This window comes from Motacilla alba, chromosome Z, assembly GCF_015832195.1.
Source record: "Motacilla alba alba isolate MOTALB_02 chromosome Z, Motacilla_alba_V1.0_pri, whole genome shotgun sequence".
Classification (NCBI taxonomy): Eukaryota; Metazoa; Chordata; class Aves; order Passeriformes; family Motacillidae; genus Motacilla; species Motacilla alba.
In genome coordinates, this window is record NC_052046.1 from 43,733,655 (window position 1) to 43,759,769 (window position 26,115).

General features: G+C 38.5%; 1 protein-coding gene across 1 annotated transcript in view; it reads right to left on the minus strand.

Moving 5' to 3' along the window:
• KCMF1 (potassium channel modulatory factor 1) overlaps positions 1–26,115 on the minus strand; it is a 47,774-nt gene that overhangs the window by 4,223 nt on the left and 17,436 nt on the right. Inside the window, 3 exon segments of the mRNA XM_038124100.1 lie at positions 4,176–4,277; positions 10,437–10,576; positions 19,923–20,090. Of these exon segments, the coding sequence (XP_037980028.1) occupies positions 4,176–4,277; positions 10,437–10,576; positions 19,923–20,090 (410 nt within the window).

A 26,115-nucleotide genomic window follows, 5' to 3' on the forward strand; every position in this document is an offset into this window, starting at 1 on the left:
ATGCGGGTGTTAAAGTGGTAGGTGCTGCTGCCTATCTCTGGTTCCCAGCAAGCCTCTCTTGTTGAAAGGCAGGCTGAGTTAACATTCAGGCAATGCAGTCCAACCTCCACTCAACACTCACTGCAACTGGCTCAGGGATAGAGGCAAGAAAGGCTCTTTTGCAAGGTTTTATTCCAGCGGAATAACACAGTAGCTGAAGCGTAAACCCGGGAAAAAAAGAATGAACCACGTAGAGCAGTCAGCTTATAAAAGGGAAGGGGCAGGGGGTGGAGCTAAAGGCTGGGCAGGGGGGCTGGCCTCCGGGGGAAGGGGGCTGGCCACGAGGGATGCCAAGCCACTGACAGGGGAGGGAGAAACCAGAGGCAGTTGCAACATCAAGTCCATGAGGGAGTGTGTTTTTCCCTTTGGAAGGGCTAATTCTATAGTAAGTGGTTACTGATGTTTCCAGGGCTGAGGGCTTGGGGGTTGACCAAGGGGAGAGAGTTCATGGGATGCTACAAGTAATGATCCAACTTCTGAAGCAAAGCTACGGTACACCATAGATCTGCTACAGATCAGACTTACGTGATCTGGTAATTTTTTCTTTTAATCAAACCTTTCCATGTTCAGCCAAGTTTACTACTGAGACAGGGATTTCAGTTCTCCCTTCCCAATTCTTACATTAAGTATCAAAACCAGTAAAAACGATTACAGCAATTCCTATCAGAATAATAACCAAATTCCTCTTGACTTCTGTACTTCATGCTTTTATCCAAGAAATTTCAGTTCTTAGGAAACTAGGTTTCTGGAGTACTGAGCACATCCATCACATCCCTTTGTTTCACCTTTCTTTTTACAGCCAAAGAAGTATCACCAATTCCAGTATCATAATGATGCTTTTCATTTTGTCTTTTTCTCCCACTTCCCCCATCACATGCTTGCATTTTGATGTAATTAACAAACTTAAGTACAGATTATTTTTGTCATAAATTTGTTAACAGTCATTCCTCCAAGACAGTCCAGATAACTAAAAATCACTAGTATGACTCACTGGTGAAAAATGAAATAGCATGGGCTTTAATATTTTACTTTAGAGTTATTATAATTTTGCTTAGATCTCCATCTCCTCTGTTTTTTATTTTTATGATAGTATGGTTACCACTCATATGCTATCAATTTCTGTGTAAGGGTAGAGTCCAATGCACCTTTCATAAATCACAATTATGGAGCAGAACCTCATGATATCACGGAGGTCAAGAACTTAAGACTGAAAGGAATGACTTGACTTCCCATGGCAAGAGAGAGCTTCTGACCATTACAAGAAGACTTTGCAGAACATTTTCTTCTCTCAAAACTGTTAGGTATGCTACAGTGTAAAACTTTAACATCTAGGGTGTAAAAGAAAAACCCTTCCCACTTTGCTTAGTACAGAGCATCTTGCACCTCTGAGTGTGCTAGTCTTGGGTGCTACTGCAGATGAGTTCCTAAATTAGATGGACTATAGACCCTATGTAGTTTGGCAAGCTTTTCGTAACTAAACATGTTAAAACAGGAAAGTATCTGGAGATTTTTCAAGCAGACACAGGACTCTGGGGTAACTTTCCCAATTGCAGCTTTTAAAGTGTTTTGAGATAAATGCCATTCTTCAAATACCAGCTCAACATGCACTTGAGTCTTTCCAGCTATGCTAGAGTAAGAAAAGGCTTTGCAAACATTGTCTTGTAACAAAACATTTAAACTGAATAGTCATGTGAGAACTACTTGTATGATTAATGCTGAAAAGATGTATTTAATGAATTTTCAGATATTTTCCTGCTAAAGAAAGAAACTGGGTTTTAAAGAGCTGTCCACAGACCGGACAGAATAGGTAGGACTAAATGACAAACCTTGCAATAGTTGTACAAGGTTTGTAGTAAAAAACACATGCAGTGTTTTGGGACAACTTTAGGAAAAAAACCCAAAAACCAAAATTAACCAAACACGTCTAATTAACAGCTGGTGGATAAGGCCACCCCTCAAAACTGTAGCAAATCCAACAGTAAAAGCTTACCTCAAACTGCAAAATAAATTTTTACTCTAGAAGAAGTGCAAGTCAAGAGCCTTCTCTATCTCCTTTTTGTACGTGAAGGCAATGACAGGGCATGAAGAATTGCTCTGTACAGCTTCATATTCAGCAATATAACGATGTATCACAGAGTCATGGTTCTTACTTCCTACACTGCCAGATCCTGAATGAAAAAGGGCATCTTCTCTTCCTTTTTTCCTGCCTTAGATCTCTCTGGTGCTAGATATGATGTAGAGTCCAATGTCAAACAGTCACTTCAAGATACTTCTTACCAGGTTTTGGAAATTTGACAACACTGGACACCAACACAATAGAGTACAAGCAGGAAATTCTACAGGCATAATCTTTAATCATGGGCAATGTATTCCCAAAACAGATCCATTTTGGGATGACTGACACTGAAAACCTCACTCAGTATGTGAAAAAAGATTGTATTTTCCGGCTCAAACATTCCCTAAGTAAAAGTCATCTGGTGACATCTCTAGTACTAGGGGGGAGAAAATGTAACAGTACCCTGATCTAATCAAGTATCTTGTGCATTTCAGTAGGAAATTAATTTCATTCTGTAGCTGGGAAAATTTAAACTTCCTGCCTTACAGTTAAGACAATGTTGGAAGCCCACAGTTAGAACTCAGGCACGCTGCTATGTAGTTACGTAATTCTTGTTAGAAAAAGCCTAATTAGGCAGGTGCTATGAAAATCTCAGAGTTGGTACAAAGAGCAGAACTAAAATGACACAAACTACATCAGCCATCAAGCAACATTCCAAGGCTGTCCAAAGGCCAGGGAAGATCCAGCAGTCTGGAAGATACTCTCCCCTTGTCAATCTTATCCTACCTCCTCTGAAAAGGGACGATGGCATGACTCCTGGCTAAGGACCACAGGGATGCCTGGGATCAAGCTCCCACAAAGCCACCATGTTCAACACCCTGCTCCTCCCCAGTGCTGAGAGCTCTACTCCTGTCCCTGAGAAAGGCAAGTGTAGGTAATTGCTTTCATCTGACTTTGTACCTGTTTTTGTATCACTTTTTCATCATTCACCTTTGACAGAGCCAATCTACACCCAAACTCCTTTACACTGATCCAATTATTGCACAGTAATTAACCTGCGCATTTAGTCTGTCCTGACCTTAAACCACGCTAATACTAACAAACATAAATGTAATCAAATACAATCGTAACTGAAGTGGAGCCATCACCTCAAATGCTGCTTCCCTTCTATTACTGTAATTAACTCTGTTCAATAGGGCTTGGATTTTTTTTTCCCCAACTGCTTGAGCTTACATTATTCTTTGTTCCTTTTTAAAGATCTCTGAACAAAAAAGGCACTATCAAAGTTATAATGCAGTCTTTTTTTCTGTTTGTTTAAATGAGACACAAATTAATAATTCAGAGACTACTTACTGTGGGGATGCTACATAGCTTGCATGTCATTAAATAAAAGCCCAAACCAAAAGATATTTTATCAGTTAATCTGTGGGAGCAAAAATAATTTAAAAGGAGACAAATATTCCTATAACACTGATGAAAAAATCCCAACAGTTACAGCTCTTCAGCCATCAAGCACAGATAAATGTCTGTAAATGGCTGCTAAGGTAACTGAAGGATGACATCCTATTTCCCAGAAAATCTGAAGGTTTTCTGAGTTGTATTACAAAATGTCAGTAGCACTACAAAATTAAATTATTAAAACATTGTGTTGAAAGTAGTTAAACAACTTTACAGTATTTTGCTACAAGCAGCTATGCTTGAATCATGTTTATGTCATAAACATATACAGCACTGAATCTTGATATGTAAAGCAGCACCAAGAGTAATCATTAGGCAGGATAAAACACAGTGCAAGTAGGAAAAAACCTCCGTATGTCAAAATCCTTTATATGTTTCTGCTGTTAAGAGCAAAAAACACTCTCAAGTATACCTACAATATACCTACAAGTCTGTGCACAGTCTGACAGCTACACTTTTTTAAACTAGGAGACAAACCTTTTTATTTGTGACACACGTATCTTTAGCAACCTAAGTCCCAGGAAATCCATAACATGAGCCTTTGACTATAAAAATCAAACCATGTCACCGTCACTACTAAGTGAAACAGTCTAGCCTCTTTGCCTCAAATTGGAAAGGATATTAAATCTCTAGGAGCTCTGTGTTCCAGTGTAAGATGAGCTGCAAAGTCATCTGTTACGTGATTCGGATCCCCTCCAGGCAATGCTGCACATATTGGACAAATCTGAAATGACAAAGCAAGGAAAAAACCCAACTTTATAAATATTACAAGAAACAGAACTTGTATCAAGTCAATCATTAGATGTTAGCTCTTATGCTTTAAAATAACATTTTGGTATTCACAAACACCTGGATATCAACGTATTCAATAAACTCAGAAAAATTACAGAAGTGCAGACATTAATTTAGTCATCTTTTACTTTATGAATTTCAGAATACTATGAATTTCAGAAAACCAGAGCTAAGATTCTCAAAATCAATTTGCAATGTCTTCAAAGATAGTATTTTTGCATGTCAATTCTGCCACAGACAGTAGAGTTGAATCACACAGGAATGCTATTTGCCTGCTTGACTCATCCCAGCAGAGGAATCAGAATGAAACGGCCCATATTTGCGAGATATCAAGCTGAGACCATCCCACTCAGGCTGTGTAGGTTTGGCAAAGAAGGGTTGTTCTCCATACCCCTCTCTGCAACAGTATTTTCAGAGCAGGTACTGAAGTCTCTCTTTGGTTTTGGGGTTTTTCCCCGCCACAACTTCACAGTTCTTGGTTGGCAGGTTTTGTTTGTTTTGTTTTTTAAACTGAAGTACAGTTAAATAAGCAGGCAAACATCACCACTACTATTGTCATCATTATGACTTGTTCTTTGAATGACTCCACAAACAGCATCTTCCATTTTTCTTTCATTTTTCATGTGTATACTTAAGCTGTTGAATGTAGATTTCAAAAGACCATGAGCATTAAGATAACCTGTATAAAAGAGCACACATCTATTGCACTCTCATGGAGGTGAGAACAACGTCTTGAAATAAGTTTACTGTAAAATCTCAGCTTTTCACAGGCACTGCTGCATCTAATTCAAATTTAATTTTAGTGGCCAATTCTGAAAAGAAAACCAGGCATTTTAAAAGCTTTTTGCTACAACTCCTCCTCTTTTATTTTCAATGTTCAGCATTTCTCTCCACAGATTTTTCACCACTACAGATGCCAAGCAAGTGCCCTACAGGGCATATCTTATAACATAATATAATAAATATATTGATTTATAAACATAATATATATGTTTATATATTACGTTATTATATAACATAATATAATAAATAGTTAGCTATGCCAACATATCAAAGCTACCAGGTAGAGATGGATGTGTATTGGACAGATAGTTCTGAACTCCCTAAACTTCATTACAGCTGCTTAATCTTCTCATATCAAAAGAATGCAAGAAATTCAAAGCAATCTTATTTAAGCTACTCTGAGGAAGCACAAACCCAACATAAGAAGAACAACCCACTCCTGAAAGCAGGAAATCACCAGAAAGTTTTTTGTTAACATGACAAAGATTTGTGAATATACTCAGATCTCAGAAAAACATCAGTTAAGAAAAGATTATAACAAATACTGAGTAAAAAGGAATCAAAGTATCCCAACCCTAATTCTAGGTATTAATTAAACTTTCAAGAACTCTTAACTAGGGAAAGTTACTCAAATACTGTAACGCACAAACAACCATTTATTAAAGCATAAGCTCTGACAGAGTCACAACGAAGACTGCTGGATCACTGATTAAGCATGATACAGCTAAAAGTCATTGTTAATTATAACATGCATGAAACAAATGGTGCAGACGAAAGGCAAATGTTGTCAGAATTTTCTCTTGAATTTATGAGCATTTGTATTAAGAAATCATCATGCAACCCTGAATGATGACTCTAAAGGCCTAAGTCAATCCCCCTCACAGAACATCTGCCAGTTTTCAGAACTGCGCTTGTACTACCACTACTTCTCCATTTACATACAAAGTAACCACTTTAAGTGACAGCAGTTCTGTAACCTCAACAAGAGTCACTGGGATCTTAAGAGGATGAACAGGGACATTAAGACTGTCTCAGACAGTCCATTTCATTACTGCAAGAAAAAGCTCTCCCCAGTTTTACTACTTAAGTATCAACAACAGGAGTGCTTACAATTCATCTACAAGGAGCCTAGTAATGCCTTCCCAAAGGTGAGAAAGCTGCTGCAGTGCAAAGTAATAGCAGAAAATTAGCATCTCTGTTATGAAACAAGACTGAAGAGATGGCATTTTATGAAGTCTACTAAATCTGTTTTTATTTACAATGCTAGCAGACTCCTAGCTGAGCACTGCATTTTAACTTCACCAGTCCAACTAACCTGAAACCTCAACACTAATGAAAACAATCGTCATACTTCCCAGATTCCTCTGCCTTACAACTCTAAACCACTGTCCCTAGATATTATATGGGTGAAGAAATACTGGTTCTTTAGAAGAGGAAGAGAGCTCTTTGAACAGGAAGAACGGCACCCCAGCTGCTCTCTCACTTTGCCCTTTAAGTGAGAGAACAGCTGGGGTGTATTAAAAGCACTGTCTAGATGGAAGATGACCTGATGGAGATCTTACATGTTGGAATTACAAAGAGAACATGCAAAGGGGATGTTATATGGCACGTCTACTATAGGCCACCTGACCATGAGGAACAAACACATCAGGCCCTCTAGAGACACAGAGCAGCTGCCTCACAATTGCAGGACCTGATCCTCGTGGAGGTCCTAAACCACTCCAGTATCTGCTGGAAGGACAGCACAGCATGACTGCAATCCAAGAGGCCCCTGGAGTACTCTCAGTAACTTTCTCCTCCAAGTGAGAAAGAAGCACACGAGGAGAGGTGCTATATGGGACTTCATATTTACCAACAAGGAGAGGCTCAGTTGGGATGTGAGGGTCAAAAAAGCCTTGGTTGCAGTGACCTTGACATAGTGCAGTTTGAGATCCTGAGAGCACGAAGCAGATCAAAAACAAGCTAATGACCCTGGACCTCAGCAAAGCAAACTTCAGCCTCTTAAAATATCTGCTCAGAGTCCCATGGTGTATGAACCTGGAGAGTAAATGGGCCCCAAGAAAGCCTGTTAATATTGAAAGATCATTCTCTCCCAAACTCCAGAGCTCTCCATCCCACTGAACATGAAGTTAGGCAAAAATGCCAGGAGGTCTACGTGGATGATCAAGATACTCCTGGACAAACAGAAACACAAGAAGAAAACATACAGAGGTCACCCTCCTAGGCTAAGCCACAGCACAGCCTTCCATAAGCTCTATCGGAGCATCACAGGGCAACGTAAGGAAAGCTAAACTGAATCAGGCAAGTAATGTCCAAGGTAACAAGAAGGTTTTCTAGAAGTGCATAGGAAATAAAAAGGTAACTAGGGAAAATGTGGGCCCATTGCTCAAAAGATGCGAGGCCTAGTTACACAGGACACAGAAGAGGCTGAAGTACTGGATACCTCCTTCGCTATGGTCTTTACTGGACAGACTGGTCTTTAGCAACTCCAGGCCCCAGAGAGCAGGGGTAAAGTCTGGAGTACTGAAGACATTCCCCTGCTGGAAGAGGATTACTCTGCAGAATACTTATGTGAACTGGAATACTTAAACTCACAGGCTGTGATGGGTGTGATGCACCAAGAGGTGCTGACAGAGCTGGCAGATGCCATTATGAGCCTCTTCTCAGTCTCTGAACTATCATGGTAACTGGGTGAGGTGCCTGAGGACTGGAGCAAAGCAAATTTCATTCCTATCTTAAAGACAGGAAAGTAAGAGGAGGACCTTGGGAACTACAGGCTGGTCGTCTTGCTCTGATCCCTGGGAAAGTGAGGAAACTATGGTTAACTATTTTTAGGCACTATTAAAGACAAGAAAAACATCAACAGCAGTCAGCACTGGCTTCACAAAGGGGAAGACACGCTTCACCAACTCATAAACTTCAATGCTGAAGGGTGGCCTGGTTGATGACTGAAGAGTAGGGGAAATTGCCTACCTGGACTTCAAGTAGGACCACTGACACTGCCTCTCACAGGATGCTCAAAGTTAAGTTGTTGATGCTCAGGCTGGATAAGCAGAGAGTGAGGCGGAGTGAAAACTGTCTCAGTGGATGGGCTCAGAGGGTGGAGATCAGTGGGAATTCTGGTGATTACACAACACTAGAAGTGGCTGATATGCTAAGGAGCTGTGCTGCCATACAGAGTGACCTTAAAAAACGGAAGAAATGGGACAACAGGAACCTCATGAACTTCATGAAGGGGAAGTACAACGTCTTGCACCTGGGCAGCAATAGCCCCAGGAATCAGCACACAGTGGAGGCGAGTCATATAGAATACAGCTTTGCAGCAAAGGACCTGGGGTCCTGGTGGACCATGGGCCAGCAGTGTGCTCTTGTGGCAAAGAGAGCCAGTGGTGCTTCGGGCTACACTGAACAGAGAGCTGCCAGCAGGTCAAAGATTGTGATCCTTTGCCTTAACCAGTGCCCAGTTTTCAGCTCCACACATGCACACACTGAAAAAAGCTCAGTAAAAGGTTACAAAGAGGAAGGCAGGAAAGGCTGAGAAAGATGGAACTGTTCAGCCTGGAGAAGGGTAGGGTAATGGGGGACAGATCTTAGAAATATCCATGAATACCTGAAGGGAACCTGAAAGGATGATGGAGCCAAGCAGTGACAGGATGAGAGATAATGGGCATGAATTCAAATGCAGGAGCTTCCTCATAAACATCAGGAACCACTGAAACATTTTTCACTGTGAGGATCACCGACCACTGGCACAAGTTACCCAGAGAGTTAACTGTGGAGTCATTATTAAGGAACTGTGTGGACATGGTCCTGAGCAACTAGCTGCTCAAGATGATCTCCAGAGGTCCCCTTCAACCTCATTCAGATTGTGACTCCTGTCTGCAGATACCTACCACTGTTGCACTTATCAATGCCTACACCTGAGAAAAATCAGCAGAAAGGTAAACTTATCTGCATCGCTCTGACATAAAAATGGCAAAATTCACCAGATGAAAAATTATTTTGCTTATTCTTTGAAAAATTTGGGGCAAAAAGCCTTTAAAAAAGAAATGATTCTGTACCTGTAAAGTTCCCTTACATCCCTAAAAATACATGTCTAAAATAAAACACATCTTCAGAAGGCAATACTCAAAATACCCAAAAACCTGGGATCTGCGAACACTCAGTGTTAGGAACATATCACTGACATCAAGTGGTGCAAATCAGAACTGCAATACCAAGCCACCAAAAAAAATAAAGTCATCCAGATGCAGAACTTTCAACAGTTGGTGCTATATTTGAAAGTTGCAAAGTTTAGGAAAAACTCAGAGACTGTAAAAATTGTAGCATGTCACTGACGTAAATAATACACCACAATGCAAGTGATTGTGAAGTAAACACTTCCTGTGTTTTTAAGAAATATCGTAACACCTCTGAATCCCTAAAAAAGTGAACAAACACTCTTCCATACCACCTCTTCACCCAAGTTCCTTATTAGGTTTGAAGAGTCATTAATTTTCTTCCACAGAATTCTTTGAAAATTAAGAAAACTAGAAGATTAGAATAGAGAACCTATTTATAACTAGTTTCATACAATCTATTAGTGATGAGTAATCCACTTCAAACATCACTTCTTACCTAGGGGTCTAGGGTAAAACAGTTAACCACAGAACAGCATGCCCCATGTCAATCTGCTAAACTGTTAATCCAGTTTCTCCTATTCCCAAGGTCAGTCAAGATAGTGAGAGTAAACATCTCCAATTAAAGTATTTCTGTTGAAACTTGTTTAAGAAGTGCATTTTAAACCACTAATGGTTAGGGATGGGGGAAAACCACCTCCTTTGACAAGAGTAGTTTTAAAACAATTATAGAATTCCACTGCATAAAATAAGAGATCCATTAAAAAAGCTATTAGAAAACATAACAAACTATCTGCATGTCTTCCTCTCTCTTACAGTTACAAAAGGCCGGCATAGATGTAAGCTAGCAGAACAATTACATACTAATTATGAAAAGGGAGACACAGCTAGACAGAATAACTGTGACAACTTTCTAAATTTTGTCTTACAGTATAACAATCTCCTAAACATGGCAGCCTTTGCATCAGGACAACAAACAAAAACTCTAAAAGAAGGAAGCAAGCCCATGATATCATGATACCCGTAAATCACAGAAGAATTTTGATGTTATTCTCAAATGGAGGTATTTTCTCCCCAGACAAAGCATTTAAATATATACATGCTTCAAGAAAGAACAGAAAGACAGTATTTCAGAAATGAGACTATTTAAAATATATTCCACCATTACAGCAAGTTCTGAGGCTTCTTACCACTTCTGTTGATGTTTCTGCGTGCTCAGAAGTAACATGTTCTTGAAGAGATGTTTCCGTATAACCCATTTTCCCACAATAAGGACAAGTGAAAGACTGTGGCTGCTCTACAGAGAAAGCTTCTCCACCATAGTACAAATCTGAATCAAGAAAAAATTAAATAGGTTATTTTAAAGCAGTGTCAGCTTAATTTTGTTCACATCAACCTCAGTTTATACATGAACTTCACTGTAAACCCTGCTAAATTAATCTGTTTTTTCATTGAAATGGCTATATTCAGGAGGGGTTTAGTTACTGATGAAAAAAAACAGAGACTACATGTAATTTTGATTAGCACACATAACTTAGTTTTCTAATATTTACTGGGAAAAAAGACTTCCATCATGATGTTGCTGATACTGCCAAACTTTCACTTTCCCACAACTGTTCTTATCCCACATACAGGGTCAACTATGGTATGATATTTTTTATGATGAAATTTCAGAAGCTCAGCTCTTGACAAAACCTCAAATTCAGATCAAAATTTAGAAGGTCTCAGTGACACCAAATATCAGTATTTATGCCATAGTTGAACCACTGCTTTGCAGTAAGCAGTTTGAGAAATGTTTTAAATATATAACATAGAAGTTTAATAGTGGAAAAGGAATCTGAGTATCTGTTATACATTGGCTTCAACTTTTAGGTGTATTGAATGTGAGCACTTGCGCATCACTGTTGAAAAGTAGGCACTTTAAAGTTGCTAACATAGAAGTTCCCCAAACTTCAGAAGAAATTTTATTAAACCATGCAAGATGAGAACATTATTCTCTCTCATCCTCTGCAGGTATTTTATATTTTACAGGAAACATGAATAAGCTTCTCATTCACATCAATATTAAAAACAAATCCTAAAAAAACAACCAAACAAGAAAATCTCTTAAATATCAGATTGCTTAAAAACCACTACCTATGAAACTCACTAAGAATGAATGAATGTATTTTCAAGCAAGGCAACAGTGCCAACTCCAGCTTCACAGCTGAGCAAAAGGCCCAGGGCTGCAATTCATCCGGAGAGAGTTGTAAAGAGATGAGCATGCACATAGAGGTATCTTTTCCTCGGATACACTGTTAGTTCAATCCAGATATCAAGAACTTATAGCAGTACACACAGTTCTATCACAAAGGAGGGAGGTCTGACAAAACTGTCAAGTCCTGTGTTGTTCCTTCTTTTCAAAGAATACAAAAAAACCATTTATTCACTAATAAAATAAAAATCTGAGTTCTCTGCAGTCTCCTGATTATACCTCTGGCATGTTCTCCCACTCATACCTATTTCCACATCCTTCTTGTAATATACATCAAACATACATGAGAATGCCAAACAAATATGACTTTGTCTGGAAAAAGAAATATTAAGAAGTGTGCAGAAGTTAAAGCTGGCAAATCTAGATATTTTTCCATTTAAGTACACATCTCCCTTCTTTTTTCCTCTTCAACTTCTCTCTTACAACCAAAATCTCTTTTCTAATGTGAAATACAGATCACCAGATAAATTATCCTTTAAATTAAAACCTAAGTTAAAAAAAATAAGGTTGGTTATCAAGTGGTCTCAGGAATCTTTGTGTCTGATTTTATCACTGAAGGTACTGAATGGTTACTTCTCCATCTGTTTTGTTTCTACAAGCACATCAAAAATCCTACAATTATGAACAGTCATTTTCCTGACTACCAAGGGGTCCTTTGCTAATGAAGTTAACTAAGAATTAGAGGCAATATGGGAAGAAACAAAGCACCATGCCTCCCTGGCTGCAGAAATGAAACAACCTACAACTGTGTTACCATTTTTCATTTACAAATCTATCAGTTTAGAATGCAATGTGCCCATGATCGAAGAATTGTTTCCTTTGACCACAAAGAAATCTTTCAGATTCTGAAATTTTGGATCATTTAAAAGACAAAAGCAGGAATCCATAATTCTTTAAACTCCTCTAAGCCTCTAAAGCCCTCTGTTCAAGATGTCTAAGAAGACAAGTAAAAGTATTTAGTAAAGAAGTAAAACCAGATTCAGTCACATCCCTCTAGGACAAGACTCATGACCCATATTCCTTATCAATTAGGGGAAGAATACAAAGGAGTAGAAGGATCACAACACTGTCTGATGATGACCCAACAGTAGTTTATGAAGTCAGTTTTCAAGCACAGCAGTGTTTAGACATCATAGCTTTTCCTTGGTGGAGAAAAAAACTCCAAGAAACAACCTGAATTAGATGTGAAAATACAACCAAAAATATCAGCAGTTTTGCTTTTTTATCAATCTATAGTTAAAAAAGTTAAATGTACACTTAATATTAAAATCTAACTAGCACATTCTTAAAATTGGTAGGAGATTAGAGACAAAACAGAAGTATGACAGAATTCCTTAAATAAAAAGCAATCTTTCAAAGAAACATCTGATTCAGGATTACATTTTCAAACAGCTTGTATTTTTTGTTAAGACATAATTCTTTACAAGAGTACATAGCAGCATGGAATTGTAGTTTCACTTTTCTTCATATAAGTAATGTAATTTCAATGTGATATATACATATAGATAAAAATGTTGGTATGACACAAGTACAGTGTACTTACTTAATCTTCTTCAAAGTTTGAAGAAACCGAATGGTGGCAATACACCACTTAACAAGACAAAGTACGTATGTTCTTGTATCACTTATCAAGCAGCCACAGTACCCTCAGAGCTGCTTCAGAGTCTTGTTTCAAACAAACTACAATGCTCAGACTCAGCATGATACACATTTATCATGCATATCTTGCACCAATATGTGGAAAAAAAACCCAAACCAAAAAACCCACAAAAGTCTCAAGCTGAATTCTGGTGAATCCAGTCAATCCCACACTACACATTATTATGGTACCCATTATTTAATCAGTTCCCTCTGCCTAGGGAACAAAAGGTGGCAGGATCTTCTGTCACACGTGAACCTTATCTGACAAGTGAAGGCACATTCTGAACCATGGTAGGTTCTGTACTTCGATGACAGTGACACCCATTCGCAAAAAGGGTGCAAAGGAGGATCCTGGTAATTATACACCAGTCAGCTGACCTCAGAACCTGGCAAAATAGTGGAACAGTTTATATTAAGTGCCATCACAAAGAATTTACAGGATGGCCAGGGTATCAGACCCAGTCAGCATGGGTTTAGGAGGGGTAGGTCATGTTTAACCAACCTGGTCACCTTTTATGACCAGGTAACCCGCCTAGTGGATGCAGGGAAGGCTGTAGATGTTGTTTATTTGGATCTCAGCAAAGCCTTTGACACTGTCTCCCACAGCATACTCCTAGATAAGCTGGCAGCCCGTGGCTTGGACAGGAACACTCTGTGCTGGGTTGGGAACTGGCTGCATGGCCGAGCTCAGAGAGTGGTGGTGAATGGTGCATCCAGCATGCAGCCAGTCACCAGTGGTGTCCCTCAGGGGTCTGTGCTGGGGCCAGTTCGGTTTAATATTATTACCGTGGGTCTTCAGGGCAGTCAGGACTTGGTGAAGCAAAGGAGAGATCTTGACTCCATTTCAGAAGACTGGTTTATTATATTATGATATATATTACATTAAAAAGACCACACTATAACTATACTACAAAGAACATAGAGAAAGATTCATCAGAAGGCAAGACAGGAATAGAAAAGAATGAATAACAAAGTTCTGTGACTCCTAGAGAGTCCGAGAGCTGCTGCCTCCTCGATTGGCCACCAAGTAGAAACATCCCACATCGACCAATCGAGAAAGCACCTGCTGCATTCCACAGCAGCAGATAACAAATTGTTTAAACTTGAAGCTGAGGCCCTTCAGCTTCTCAGGAGAAGAAAATCCTAACAAAGGGATTTTCATAAAATATCACAACCACATAATATTTTTACTGATGACATGGATGAGGGTGTTGAGTCTTTCATTAGTAAATTTGCAGATGACACTAAGCTGGGAGCCTGTGTCGATCTGTTAGAGGGATGGAAGGCTTTGCAGAGGGACTTGGAACGGTTGGATGGATGGGCAGAATCCAATGGGATGAAGTTCAGTAAGTCCAAGTGCCAAGTCCTGCACTTTGGCCACAATAACCCCCTGCAACGTTATAGGCTGGGGATGGTGTGGCTGGACAGTGCCCAGGCAGAAAGGGACCTGGGGGTGCTGGTTGACAGTTGGCTGAACATGAGCCAGCAGTGTGCCCAGGTGGCCAAGAAGGCCAATGGCATCCTGGTCAGTATCAGGAATAGTGTGGCCAGGGATAGGAGTAGGGAGGTCATTCTGCCCCTGTACTCGGCACTGGTGAGGCCACACCTTGAGTGCTGTGTCCAGTTCTGGGCCCCTCAGTTTAGGAGGGACGTTGAGACGCTTGAGCGCGTCCAGAGGAGAGCAACGAGGCTGGTGAGGGGCTTGGAACACAAGCTGTATGAAGAACAACTGAGGGAGCTGGGGTTGTTTAGCCTGGAGAAAAGGAGACTCAGAGGTGACCTTATCACTCTCTTCAACTTCCTGAAGGGTGGCTGTGCTGAGCTGGGGGTCGGTCTCTTTCTCCGGGCAACAGCAGACAGAACAAGAGGACACAGTCTCAAGCTGCACCAAGGGAGATACAGGCTAGAATTAAGGAGGAAGTTTTTCGCAGAAAGAGTGGTCAAATACTGGAATCATCTGCCCAGGGAGGTGGTGGAGTCACCATCCCTGGATGTGTTTAAAAAAAGACTGGATGTGGCACTTGGTGCCATGATCTAGTTGAGGTGTTAGAACATGGATTGGACTCGATGATCTTAAAGGTCTCTTCCAACCCAGAAATTCTGTGATTCTGTGTAAGTAACACAATATGATTCTGAGGCAGAGAATACTACTAACAATTTGTATTACTTTCTTAGTCAGTATAGCCACTTTAAAATGATGTGGTAATGGGCAAGCCACATGCTTAGACCCTAATGGATCCTAACAATTCAAAATGCTTTTTTTAAGAAAAAGGAAACTAGAAAATTTGCTATGAACTTCTTCATTGTCCTGACAAATTGATCTATGAAGACCACAGAAGTACAGTGTCTGCCTGGTAAGCATATGCCTGTTCTTTACACAAGCCTATTAAAATTCTACTCTTTAACTCCTCTGAAATAAACTAACTGGACTTGTGCTTTAAAGGCCACTTCTCATTACATATTAGACTTGATACTTTATTTTAAGCTCTATTTTAACCCCTTACAGCAGCGTATCACTCAGTGTATCATTTTTTCCAGTATCTCTTGTGGGGACTGAGGAACAACAGCACTGCCATTGCTCTGGATCCCATCTTTCTTCAAAATTTATATAGGTTATATACTGACTCCTGAAAGATAATTACAGCAACCAGATGGTGCAAGAGTGAACATTCATAGCCAGAAAACACTAGAGTTTTTTACTTGTTTTCAGTGTTCTCATACTGGCTCCTATAATAGTTTGAATCTCATGGAAAAAAAATCAACATGTGTCAAACTGACAACAAAAGCTCTTTCAGCATACCTGAAAAAGTCCATCTTCTTGCAGTATATTCTGCAACATTATTACAGTACCTAGGAAGTCTAAGAACTGATCACAATTTTCACAGAGGTAAACAGTATGTGACGTTTTCTATGCTGAAAGAACCATCCATGCTGTCAGCTGTCCACCACAAAAAATTTGGTGGCAGCTTCAACCAGAGTACTTAAGTGAACTCCACCAATACCCACACCTAGACAGTGCTGGCCAGAGTGGTAGTGGGATTTAATGGTACATGGCCCCTATCATCATAGCAGATGGATTTTGGGCAAATGACTCACAGACCTCCATGTGCACTTTTAAAATCAGAAAAATGACAGTTACTTCCTCTGAAGTGCTTGCATCAGTTTTGCAACAGAAGGATTCCCCATTCTGCTTCCTTTTCCTTGATAAAACACTTATTTTTCACTAGCTGTCCACCTTCCTCCATATCACAAGCAAAAACTATAAGTTTACTGCTATTAAAATATTTTTCACACTGAAACAAACCTGTCTAGAGAGAACAGTATTGAAGTTTGTCAATAGCCAAGTAAACTACAATTGACACACCCAGTTACACTAACAGCCTTCCAGTTTGTGCTTCTAGTAACATCTTCCTTACTTCAAGAACATTCCCTATTCATACTGTCATCATTACACTCTCCTTTCAGTCGACTTCTCACATCACCAGGAAACTACTGAAGACTTTATTAGTTCTGTGCTTGTGCAGGTTTCAGCTGGGATAGAGTTAATTGTTCTTCACAGTGTGAAGTATGGGGCTATCTTTTTGTGTTGGATTTGTGTTGAACACAGGGCTGATAATATCAAGATGTTTTTGTTACTGCTGAGCAGGGCTTATACAGACCCAAGGCCTTTTCTACTTTTTGCACTGCTACAATAATGAGGAAGTTGGGATGCATGGGATTCTGGGAGGAGACACAGTCAGGACAGGTCACCCCAACTGACCAAAGCGAGATTCAGGACCACAATGACACCAATGCTCAGGATATAAAGTATATGAAGGAAGGAAGAAGGAGGAAGAGGGCATATTTGAAGTGATGTTGTTCGTCCTCCCAAGTCACCATTAGGCATGATGGGACCCTGCTCTCCAGAGATTTTCTGCCTACCTGCCTACCTGAGGGATGCACTAAGTGAATTCCTTGTTTTGCTTTCCTTGTGTGCACCGTTTTTGCTTTCCCTATTAAATTGTTTGTCTCAAGACAAGACTTTTCAGCTTTTATTCTTCCAATTCTCTCCCTGATCCTGCTGGTGGAGAATGAGCAAGTAGCTATGTGGGGCTTGGCTGCTGGCTGGGAATAAACCACTTAGTTGCCAATTCTACCCTTGAGATTATTTTCTTCTCAGACACTAATATCTAACCTTGGTGATTTTTAATATCCACTAATACAACTATCATAACAACCTCAAATCAGGTAATTTTGGACTACTTCTACCATTTATTACTGATTTTCTAAATAAATTTAATATTTCTTAGAGCCTAATTTTTTGCATGTTCCTCAAAGTCACGTGAACTCCTTGGCCACACAAGGCCCTTTGAAAAGTCACCAGCTTCTTTAAGCATCTGTACAATACTATGATGTACACGCCTTTAGGTGTATTCTACTATAAATCTAGAGTATTCTAGAACTCTAAAATCAAAATATTTTAAGAATGATGTCACAGATCTTTCTGAACTCTAAGGAATATTCTGTTTATCAATTTTTCCAATTCATTCTCCATTCTATAAGCTTACAAGGTCAGTAATTCTATACCATCAGACTTTGCTGTGGCTCACAGTTTGGTGATATTAATTGTTCTGCAGAGTTAATCAAACCAGAAGTCTCATTGTAGAGCTGAGCTGCAGTATTTTCTTTCCTGATACTAGTTCTGTGGGAGCAATGCTTGGATATCTAGTCATATGAAATTTATAGACCTTGTTTTCTTATTCTCATTTAGAGAATAAATAGCATAAACACCAAGCAAAAGACAAGTTGCCCTTCAAATGCTATTACCTATCGCAATACTCCACTGTGAACCTTCTTTATGCATACTTAAATAGTAAAAAATAACCCATCTGTGTCTCTTCAACACACACACATAGAAGGCATTAAGCCAAAGGTACATTTATCCAAGACTACTCAAGTTGCAATAAACAAAACATAATTCTTAGTCATTCTCAGTTTCCAATAGGCATTTTCTGAAAAAAAGTATAGTTTGGAACAAGCTCTCATTGCAGCACATTTAAATCTGTGACATTTAATGTTAGTATGTTTCAGTCCTCTTACCCTTGTGATTGGCATTTAGTACTTACAGCAATGCTGTACCTTTAGCCCATGTCTAATATCCAAAAATAACTGCCGTTAACAGGTTAAGAAGTTTCAATTGTGCATTTGAAACAGTGACCTCAATTGCTAATACTGTACACAGAAGAAAACAGAAAAGCCGGACGAGAAACATTTAAGTCAAAATAGGGGCATATATTTTTGATAATGCAATAAATTATTTGCTTTCGAACTACCAACTCCCATGATCTGGATTTCTGAAGTCATGACCAGGCAGTCTCAGGACAAGAGAAGCCCTGAGAATTAAAAGAAAATTGAAGACAGCTTCATATAAAGGTTGTTTTAAGAAACTGCATGTTTCTATACATAGCTATTCTCAAAACTTTAGACCAATAAAGTATAAATTTTACCTCTGTTCTAATCAAAAAAGTAAAGAAGTTAAGACTTTAGCTTTTGAGAAAACATCATATTTAAAGGATTCAAAAATTGAAGATTACAGCTGCAAGCAAAAAGGAAAAATACTGAAATGCTTGTCCCATGTGTTTGATATTAAAAGGAAATACATGTCCAGCATCAGCAACATCACAGAGCAGATTGTCACAAAATCATTTCGCACAAGTTACAATCTATTTCAACTTTGATGCAACAGAAACAATAAACTGGATAGGACATTTTACTGATAGGTAATATGATAATTGGTTCTTGTAGTTAGGGGATGGATATTGCATGTATGTTAAGAGAAGTTTGATTGATGTATGGTTATGTTATTGTGGTTTGTTGTTTAGATGTCCACTGCTCTCCCCATGGGTCCCCTTTCCCCCCTCTGTGTCGTTGCCGCCACACAGCCTGGGTTGTCCAGGACGTGTGGAGAGAAGGTGTGCACATGTGCCCCTTGCATGGGGCAGCTGGAAAAGGGAAAAGCCTGTTGGTAGGGGGGTGTGGCAGGACAACACCTGACCTCCAATCAAGTTGCAAGAAAGTAGTCTCCACCAAGAGATGGTGAAGAAGTGTTGACTGACAGACTTTGGGAGGGGCTAGGAGCAGCCATTTTGTGGGTGAGCACACAGCAGTTTAGTTCCATGATCCTTGCACTGTTCTTCTTCCTTATTCAGTCCTTTGTTGTATTTTGTTAAGGTTTAATAAACCTTTGAAATTTTTTAATTGAGTGGTCATTTCTCAAAGTCACAAGAACAATTATTATTTATTTTAAATACTGACAAAGCTTTACAGTTAGAAATAACTCTTGGATTAGGAGATCTACAAAGGAATTTCAAAAAGACTACATTCTAGTCCTTACCACTAATCTCTCATACTCATTGCAGCCCATCACTACCTTTCCAACACTTACAGTCTCACAAAAATCACAAATGAACCACCTTCCTACAAAATCTCACCAGGATTTTTTTTCTGCTTGTAGATTGTGGCACTTTTAACAGTAGTCACTGATAAAAAGTGTATTTATTAGCCTGATAGTCTGCTGTAATCAGACCAAAATGACAAAATCAGAAATATATATGCAGCAGTTAAAAAAAAAGTAGCTCTTCTATCAAAGAAAACATGCCTGTCTATTAGAACTTAAGAACTTAGCCGTTATTTTTAGCGCACTAACGGGGGAAGTGATTAATAATTAGAAACATGAAAATCAGCATTATGTTTGTGGACACAATACAGCAACAAAATCCTGGAGTTTAAAATGATCACTTACCAAAATCTACTCTTGTTAGTATGCACTGCATTGGATGGTCAGTTGTATGCCTTGTTGTCGTTGCACCACTTTCATAACAAGTTGCACATAGATCGTAATCGTAGCAAATTAAACACTTGTACCGGCGACCTCGAAAATTTCCTTTTAAACATGCATCACAGCTGACACCTGTAAACAAATAAAACTGCTTTAATACAGCAACAAATGCACTTTTTTTATGAGGAAGTTTTGTTGCTATTACCTCTCAATAACTAATACAAGCCAACCATGTCTGACATGTGCAGCTGACACAGACTCAAATTTTAAAATGCATTTGTATCTTTAAAAGACACTATTCTCCCAAAATTAATATCTTGGATTCTTGAAGTAAAGCACATTCAAGCACCTGAAAGAATAACAGGTTAAGTTATAAAAGCTCTTTGGCTGCATCTTCCTACAGACACCTTTACCTTGTAGTATCAAGTGGCATTTTGACTGTTCAGTCAGGTATTGTGCCCCTTTAAAAGCTAAATTGTACAATGGCTGACCGAGAGGAAAGAAAAATAACAACCAAATCAACCACTACCAAAAACGTACCAGTTTTTTAGCCTTTAATTCAACACTTCCTAATATTTTAATTCTGAATAACATTACAGCCAGACATTTCATGTGGTGTAGAAATTAGGACCTTTTCCCACGTTTTTTTAATTTAGCCTGCATCAGTCCTCTCCATTCTGTTTCTTCCTTAAACTCATTCTTTGCAATGTAAAGTTGTCACACTTGTGTGTGTATCTGAGAAAGGTTTCATAGCTTCAAGAAATTTTCATTTTTCTCTGTATGGTTTCACTTCTCTCTGGATTGCCTGGTTAAGTGCAGAAGTGGCATCATCTTGTAACCTGCAAAGGCTAACACAAATGTCTTTCAACTGCAGTAGCAAATTAAAGGCCTTCACAAAAGAAACTACTGCGTACAAACAAGGCAGGATTTGGATCAAAACCTTCTTTTAGCATCACTTAGGATTTCTTCACAGTTTGGCAAAAGCACAAACAATTTTAGAGCAAAATGCCAGAACAAAAGAGTCATATTAGCCGTATCTCTAGTTGGTTTTTTTTTAAGCTTAGTTGTCAGAGGACTGGTACAAGTTACAGAATATTTTTTGCATTTGTTTTTACTACTCCATTCGCTAGCATCTAATACAAGCTTTACCACAAGTAATTAAAAAACACATTAATAAGCAATTTCCTTTGAATCTCCCCAACTTGTTCAAACAATTGCATCATTACATTCAGAGGAGCAGTGAGTAAAATTATTTTAATACTTCTGCCTTTAGTTTCTCCACTTACCAGGACAGCTTAATGCACTAATAGCTTCTAATGTCTAAGCATGGTGCTTATGTGAATACTGAACATATTTTGTATTCAACTCACTGCTTATATATTCTGCAAGCATCACTCTATATGAATAGCATATTAGAACAAACTATCTCCAGAATCTTTGTTAATAGCTGAACTATGTTTTGAGGATGGCATGTTACCATCTTCAAAGTTGGTCTGGTTGGGTTAAAAAAGAAAAAAAAAGGCCCTTCTCACTTCACTTTATTTTCCCTGAAGTTTCATCCATCAACTCTGAAGAATTTTTAACAATCAGATGATTTGGACACTGACAGCAGGCTAGTTTCTGAGAGCACTTGCTTGCTAAATGTGTAGTTTGAATTTCAGTGCTTCAGTTGGTTTGTTTGCTTTTTTCCTTCCACACAGACCCACAAAATTCTACCTATGCAGCACGCAGATCTCCCCAACAATGGATGCTGTACACACAACACTTAGCAGCTACTGGCAGCACTGTGAGTCTCTTTGTTGCCTACTAAACTTTCTAGAAAACAGTCAATCAGCAGGTTAGACATCCCACTGAAATAAGCAGACTAGTTTAACCTAGAGTCTATTTTAGACACTAACAGCTTTCCAACTGATGTACTAACCCATCCTTCTCCTGAAAGTAGCATTTTTCCAACTCTTTTCATTTAAGCTTGGAACAACTGATTTAAAGCAGATGTAAGCCTCTTTGCAGCAAACTCCTGTCATGTGTTCTCTCAAACATTTACATCATTCCTACCTGAAGACAGACATTTTTAAGAAACTCTCATTTACAGGTTTTCTTCACATCAATGCTTCACTATCGATGCAGAATGACCCCAATGTAGGGAATAATGTGCTCTGATTCCATGACTTCAGAAGGCTGAACAAATGCTTTATTAAGCTATACTATATTACATTAATACTATAACTATAATAAAGAGACACTAAACAAAAACCCATGACCCTTACCAGACAGTCATGACACAGCTTTGACCTAATTGGCCAATCAATACAAACAACCATCACCAGAGTCCAATTAACAAATCACTTTCAGTAAACAATCTCCATAACACATTCCACATGTGCCAAACAACAGGAACAGCAAGTAGAGATAAGAATTGTTTTCTCTTCTCTGTGCTTCTCACTGCCTTCCCCAAGAAAAATCCTGGGAGAGAGAATTATGTCTCTCTCTTCAGAGAATGTGAATACCACACTTCTCCACATTATTCCAAACTGCAATCTCCATATATGATGTGATACTAACTTCAGGGAAATTCAGCCATAAACATAAACCACAACAATGTTTGTATTTAAAACTTTGGAACATTTCTAGTGAGAATCTAACAGGTCTTCAAACAACAGACGAACTTTGTTACTTATAATCAATTTTTAGAATTATTATCCACGATCTGCTTCAAAGAGAAAAACTAATTTTAGCATAACACATCCCTATGGCTGGTGAAGTCAGACCAAGAGAATAGCAATGTTCTAGAGACAGTGTTCTTTCTACATCTCTCCAAGTTGGTATTTTACAACAATCACCACATCCTCTGCTCTGAGGAACAGGCTGGCAGCAAGGGATGTACCAGGTTTTGCTTATATCCTTATCTGTAGCAGACAATGAAAACTGCAAACAGGAAAATTATGAAATTTAAATTCTGAAGTTAAATATGTGGTTAAATCCCCAGACCTCCTCTTGAATCCAGCAGGATCTTTTTTCCAGAAATTATATTACTTATTTTTCCCTTTATATAACAGTCTGAGCAAAGTCAGGCCTGACAGTTCTTCCTGTTCCTTTTCAAGCCTATTACTTGGCTGCCAAACTCTTGACTACCTACCCAACATGTGATCTAGAAACTGAAATAACCAAATAATTTCCTCCCACCTTATTCTTTCTACTATAACAAAAGCTTCTGATTTTAATCTTTTATCTTTATATCAACCTAAATTCCAAAAGTTCATTCTGCCTCAAACCCCCAAAGATAACATTTTATTTAGCACAGCATGTCTTTCAGTATGGGTCTATCCAACATTTCCCTGCATTTACCTTACATTTCCAAGGTATGTAACAGATTCAAGACTGTCAGATTAAACAGGATGCATCCACATTAATCATGGGTCTTGTGAAAAAAAATCCCCACATTCTAGAGAAGTTCACTTTAAAGCAGGGAACAAAAGCACAGAACCAGCCTAAGGAAAAGCATGAATACTCTGTGACAAGTAATTAGATACACTTCTGACTTGCAAGAACCGTTACTACTGACTTCTAAAAGACTCACAGAATGAAATCACATTAACTCCAAAAAACCTGCTGTTCAGTGAGAACTTCTGATTCACCTTATGGAAAATATGGGCTTGGAATGGTAAGAGTAAGAAATATCCATTTTAGTTACAGATTACATTACATCATACATGATATTGGAGGCATCCTCAAATTTTGTTCTGCTTTGTTACTGCTATACAAGTACCAACATAAACTGTATAACAGATCATATCTAATTAAAACCTTTCTGATCAGTGCAAAATCCTCTTTTAATGCAACAGTGTTCCAGCAGAGGACAGCATTGTCCTAAAACCGTAAGGAACTTTGGGTCACCTTTAACTATCAAACATCAGATTCATAAAATTTCTTCAAAAGTATTCCCTTGCAATATCAACTCTCAGTCTCTCTAGCTTTACTCTGAGTGAAATGAATCAGGACATACTGAACAGTCCCATCAATAAAGTACATTCTACCCCTTCACTACAGAAATCTTACTACATTTATATGAAGCCAACATTTTCTTTTCATCCGGGTCAATTACTTCAGCATTTTACATGTTGAATGGTTTGCTGAGTGACTCTAGGAAAAAAAAAAAAAAAGGTCAAAACCCAGTTATTTCCCAACACATTTCATATTTTAATCCTGACAGCCAAACATACTTTGATCTTATGACACTAAGCTAGTTTTGCTAGAAATTAACTAAAATGAATGTAATTGGTCCTGGGTTTAATAGATAAACCAAAGAGAGCACATCTGAATTCCTAACGGAGAGAATAACGTATCATTCAAATACTATACACACCAGGATCAATTTGTATTTACAATTACAAGCAAGCTATAAGGTAACATCAGTGAAAGTGTTTGTAATGTCCCAAGCCACTACTGCCTTGGACAGACACACATTTGTAAAAAAAGCAAAGGTTTTCTCCCCTTCTTAGTATCCTTGAGAACTAAGGGCAGTCAAAATAGTAACAATGATATTTAAAGCCCAATAATCAGACCCAGACTAAAAATTACTCGAGAAATTGTAAAAAACTCAGCACTTTTTTCTTGTAAAGAGCATATGGTCAAAGACGAATAATATAGAGATACTGAAATAAGTTCCAGCTTTAACATGAGGCCTTGAATTTTTATCAATATTTTGAATGTATTGTTAACTTTTTAGAAATTTCCAAGAAAATAGCAGTCATTAGGCAACATTTTAAACACATATAAAGCCAGCATCTGCAGTATTCAAACCATGAAAGCAACAATTAGCTCCAGATAAGAATATTTAGTCATTCTTCTCTTCTGAGAATTAAATTCCTTTCTCTTAGCAATACACTAGAAGACACTAGTTTAATGGGTAGTTATCAGCATTTATCATTCCTGTCAGCAGCTGAATGTCCAAAACCCAACCTTCCGAATTCAGGTACTGTTTTTTGTTCATCAGTGGTCAGAGTGAGAATAACTGCATTTCTTTAATGTACAACACAAATACAAAATTAGGCAATTAGTGGTTTCTTCTCCAGAAAGAAAATGCCAGCTACTTAAGAATTTCTTCCTAACTCACATATGGTACTGAAAGGGTTCACCCTTCTAAAGACTAAAAGTATTACATGGAAGAGTACCACTCAGTTTCAAGGGACTAGACAAACATTAAGGCTTCTACCTTTTAAAAGCCCCAACTTAAGCATGCAAGTGAAAATTAAAAAGTTGTGCTGCCTCTTTTGTGGTACAAAAGTCTGCAACCTGTATACTGCATTGTATTTATATATTCAGATCATATGTAACACTACTTTTAAAATGTATCTGATGTGTTTTAGGGTAAATTGTCCTTTTAAAGGATTACTCTGGGTTTGTTCAGTTTTAAATAAATTTGCTTGACATTAACTATCTCATCTGTAGTCTACATGATACACATCAAGTCCAAACCTTAAGATATTCTACTTAATCATCTCATTTAAATGTTTCCAAGACTGAAGAAAGGAAAATATATGCCATTTTATACTTAATAAAAAAGAAATGCCAACTATTTCTTACTTTAATAGATTCATTTCTCACTGCAGACTACTGCCTGGTTTGAGAGGTCAAATTCTAAGAACTTCTACTGTTTCTGGGAGCAGTTCACCAGAAAAATCAACCAAATAGAACATTCATTTTTGTTTACTTTTCCTCATGTTTACTAAAGCAAACTGTGAAAATAAACATTAAAGACACCTACAACATAGAAACTACCTCATCACCACTGCAGCTACAAGTACTGAATAGAAAATTCACATACCATACCCCTGAAATAATAAAAAACTCTCCATTCCCTCACATAGCCTGTGTGCAACATGGCTGGACATGCAGTATCTTACAGCAAAGTGGAAGAAGCAACCAGACTAAAAAGAACTACTACAACCAAAGTTGCAGGCAGAGGTGTTGTTGACTTGGAAATGGAAAAAAAAGGGAGGAGGAAAGGGAGGGAAGTGGGCCTACAAAAGGCTTTTGTTTTCTTCACTCCTTCTCCCTCTCTGGAGTAGCAACAGACACCTGAATCTGCTCACCTCTCTGTTTTCAACAATCTTCATGAAGCCCACTTGCATAGTGCCTGATACTTAAAATCACAGAA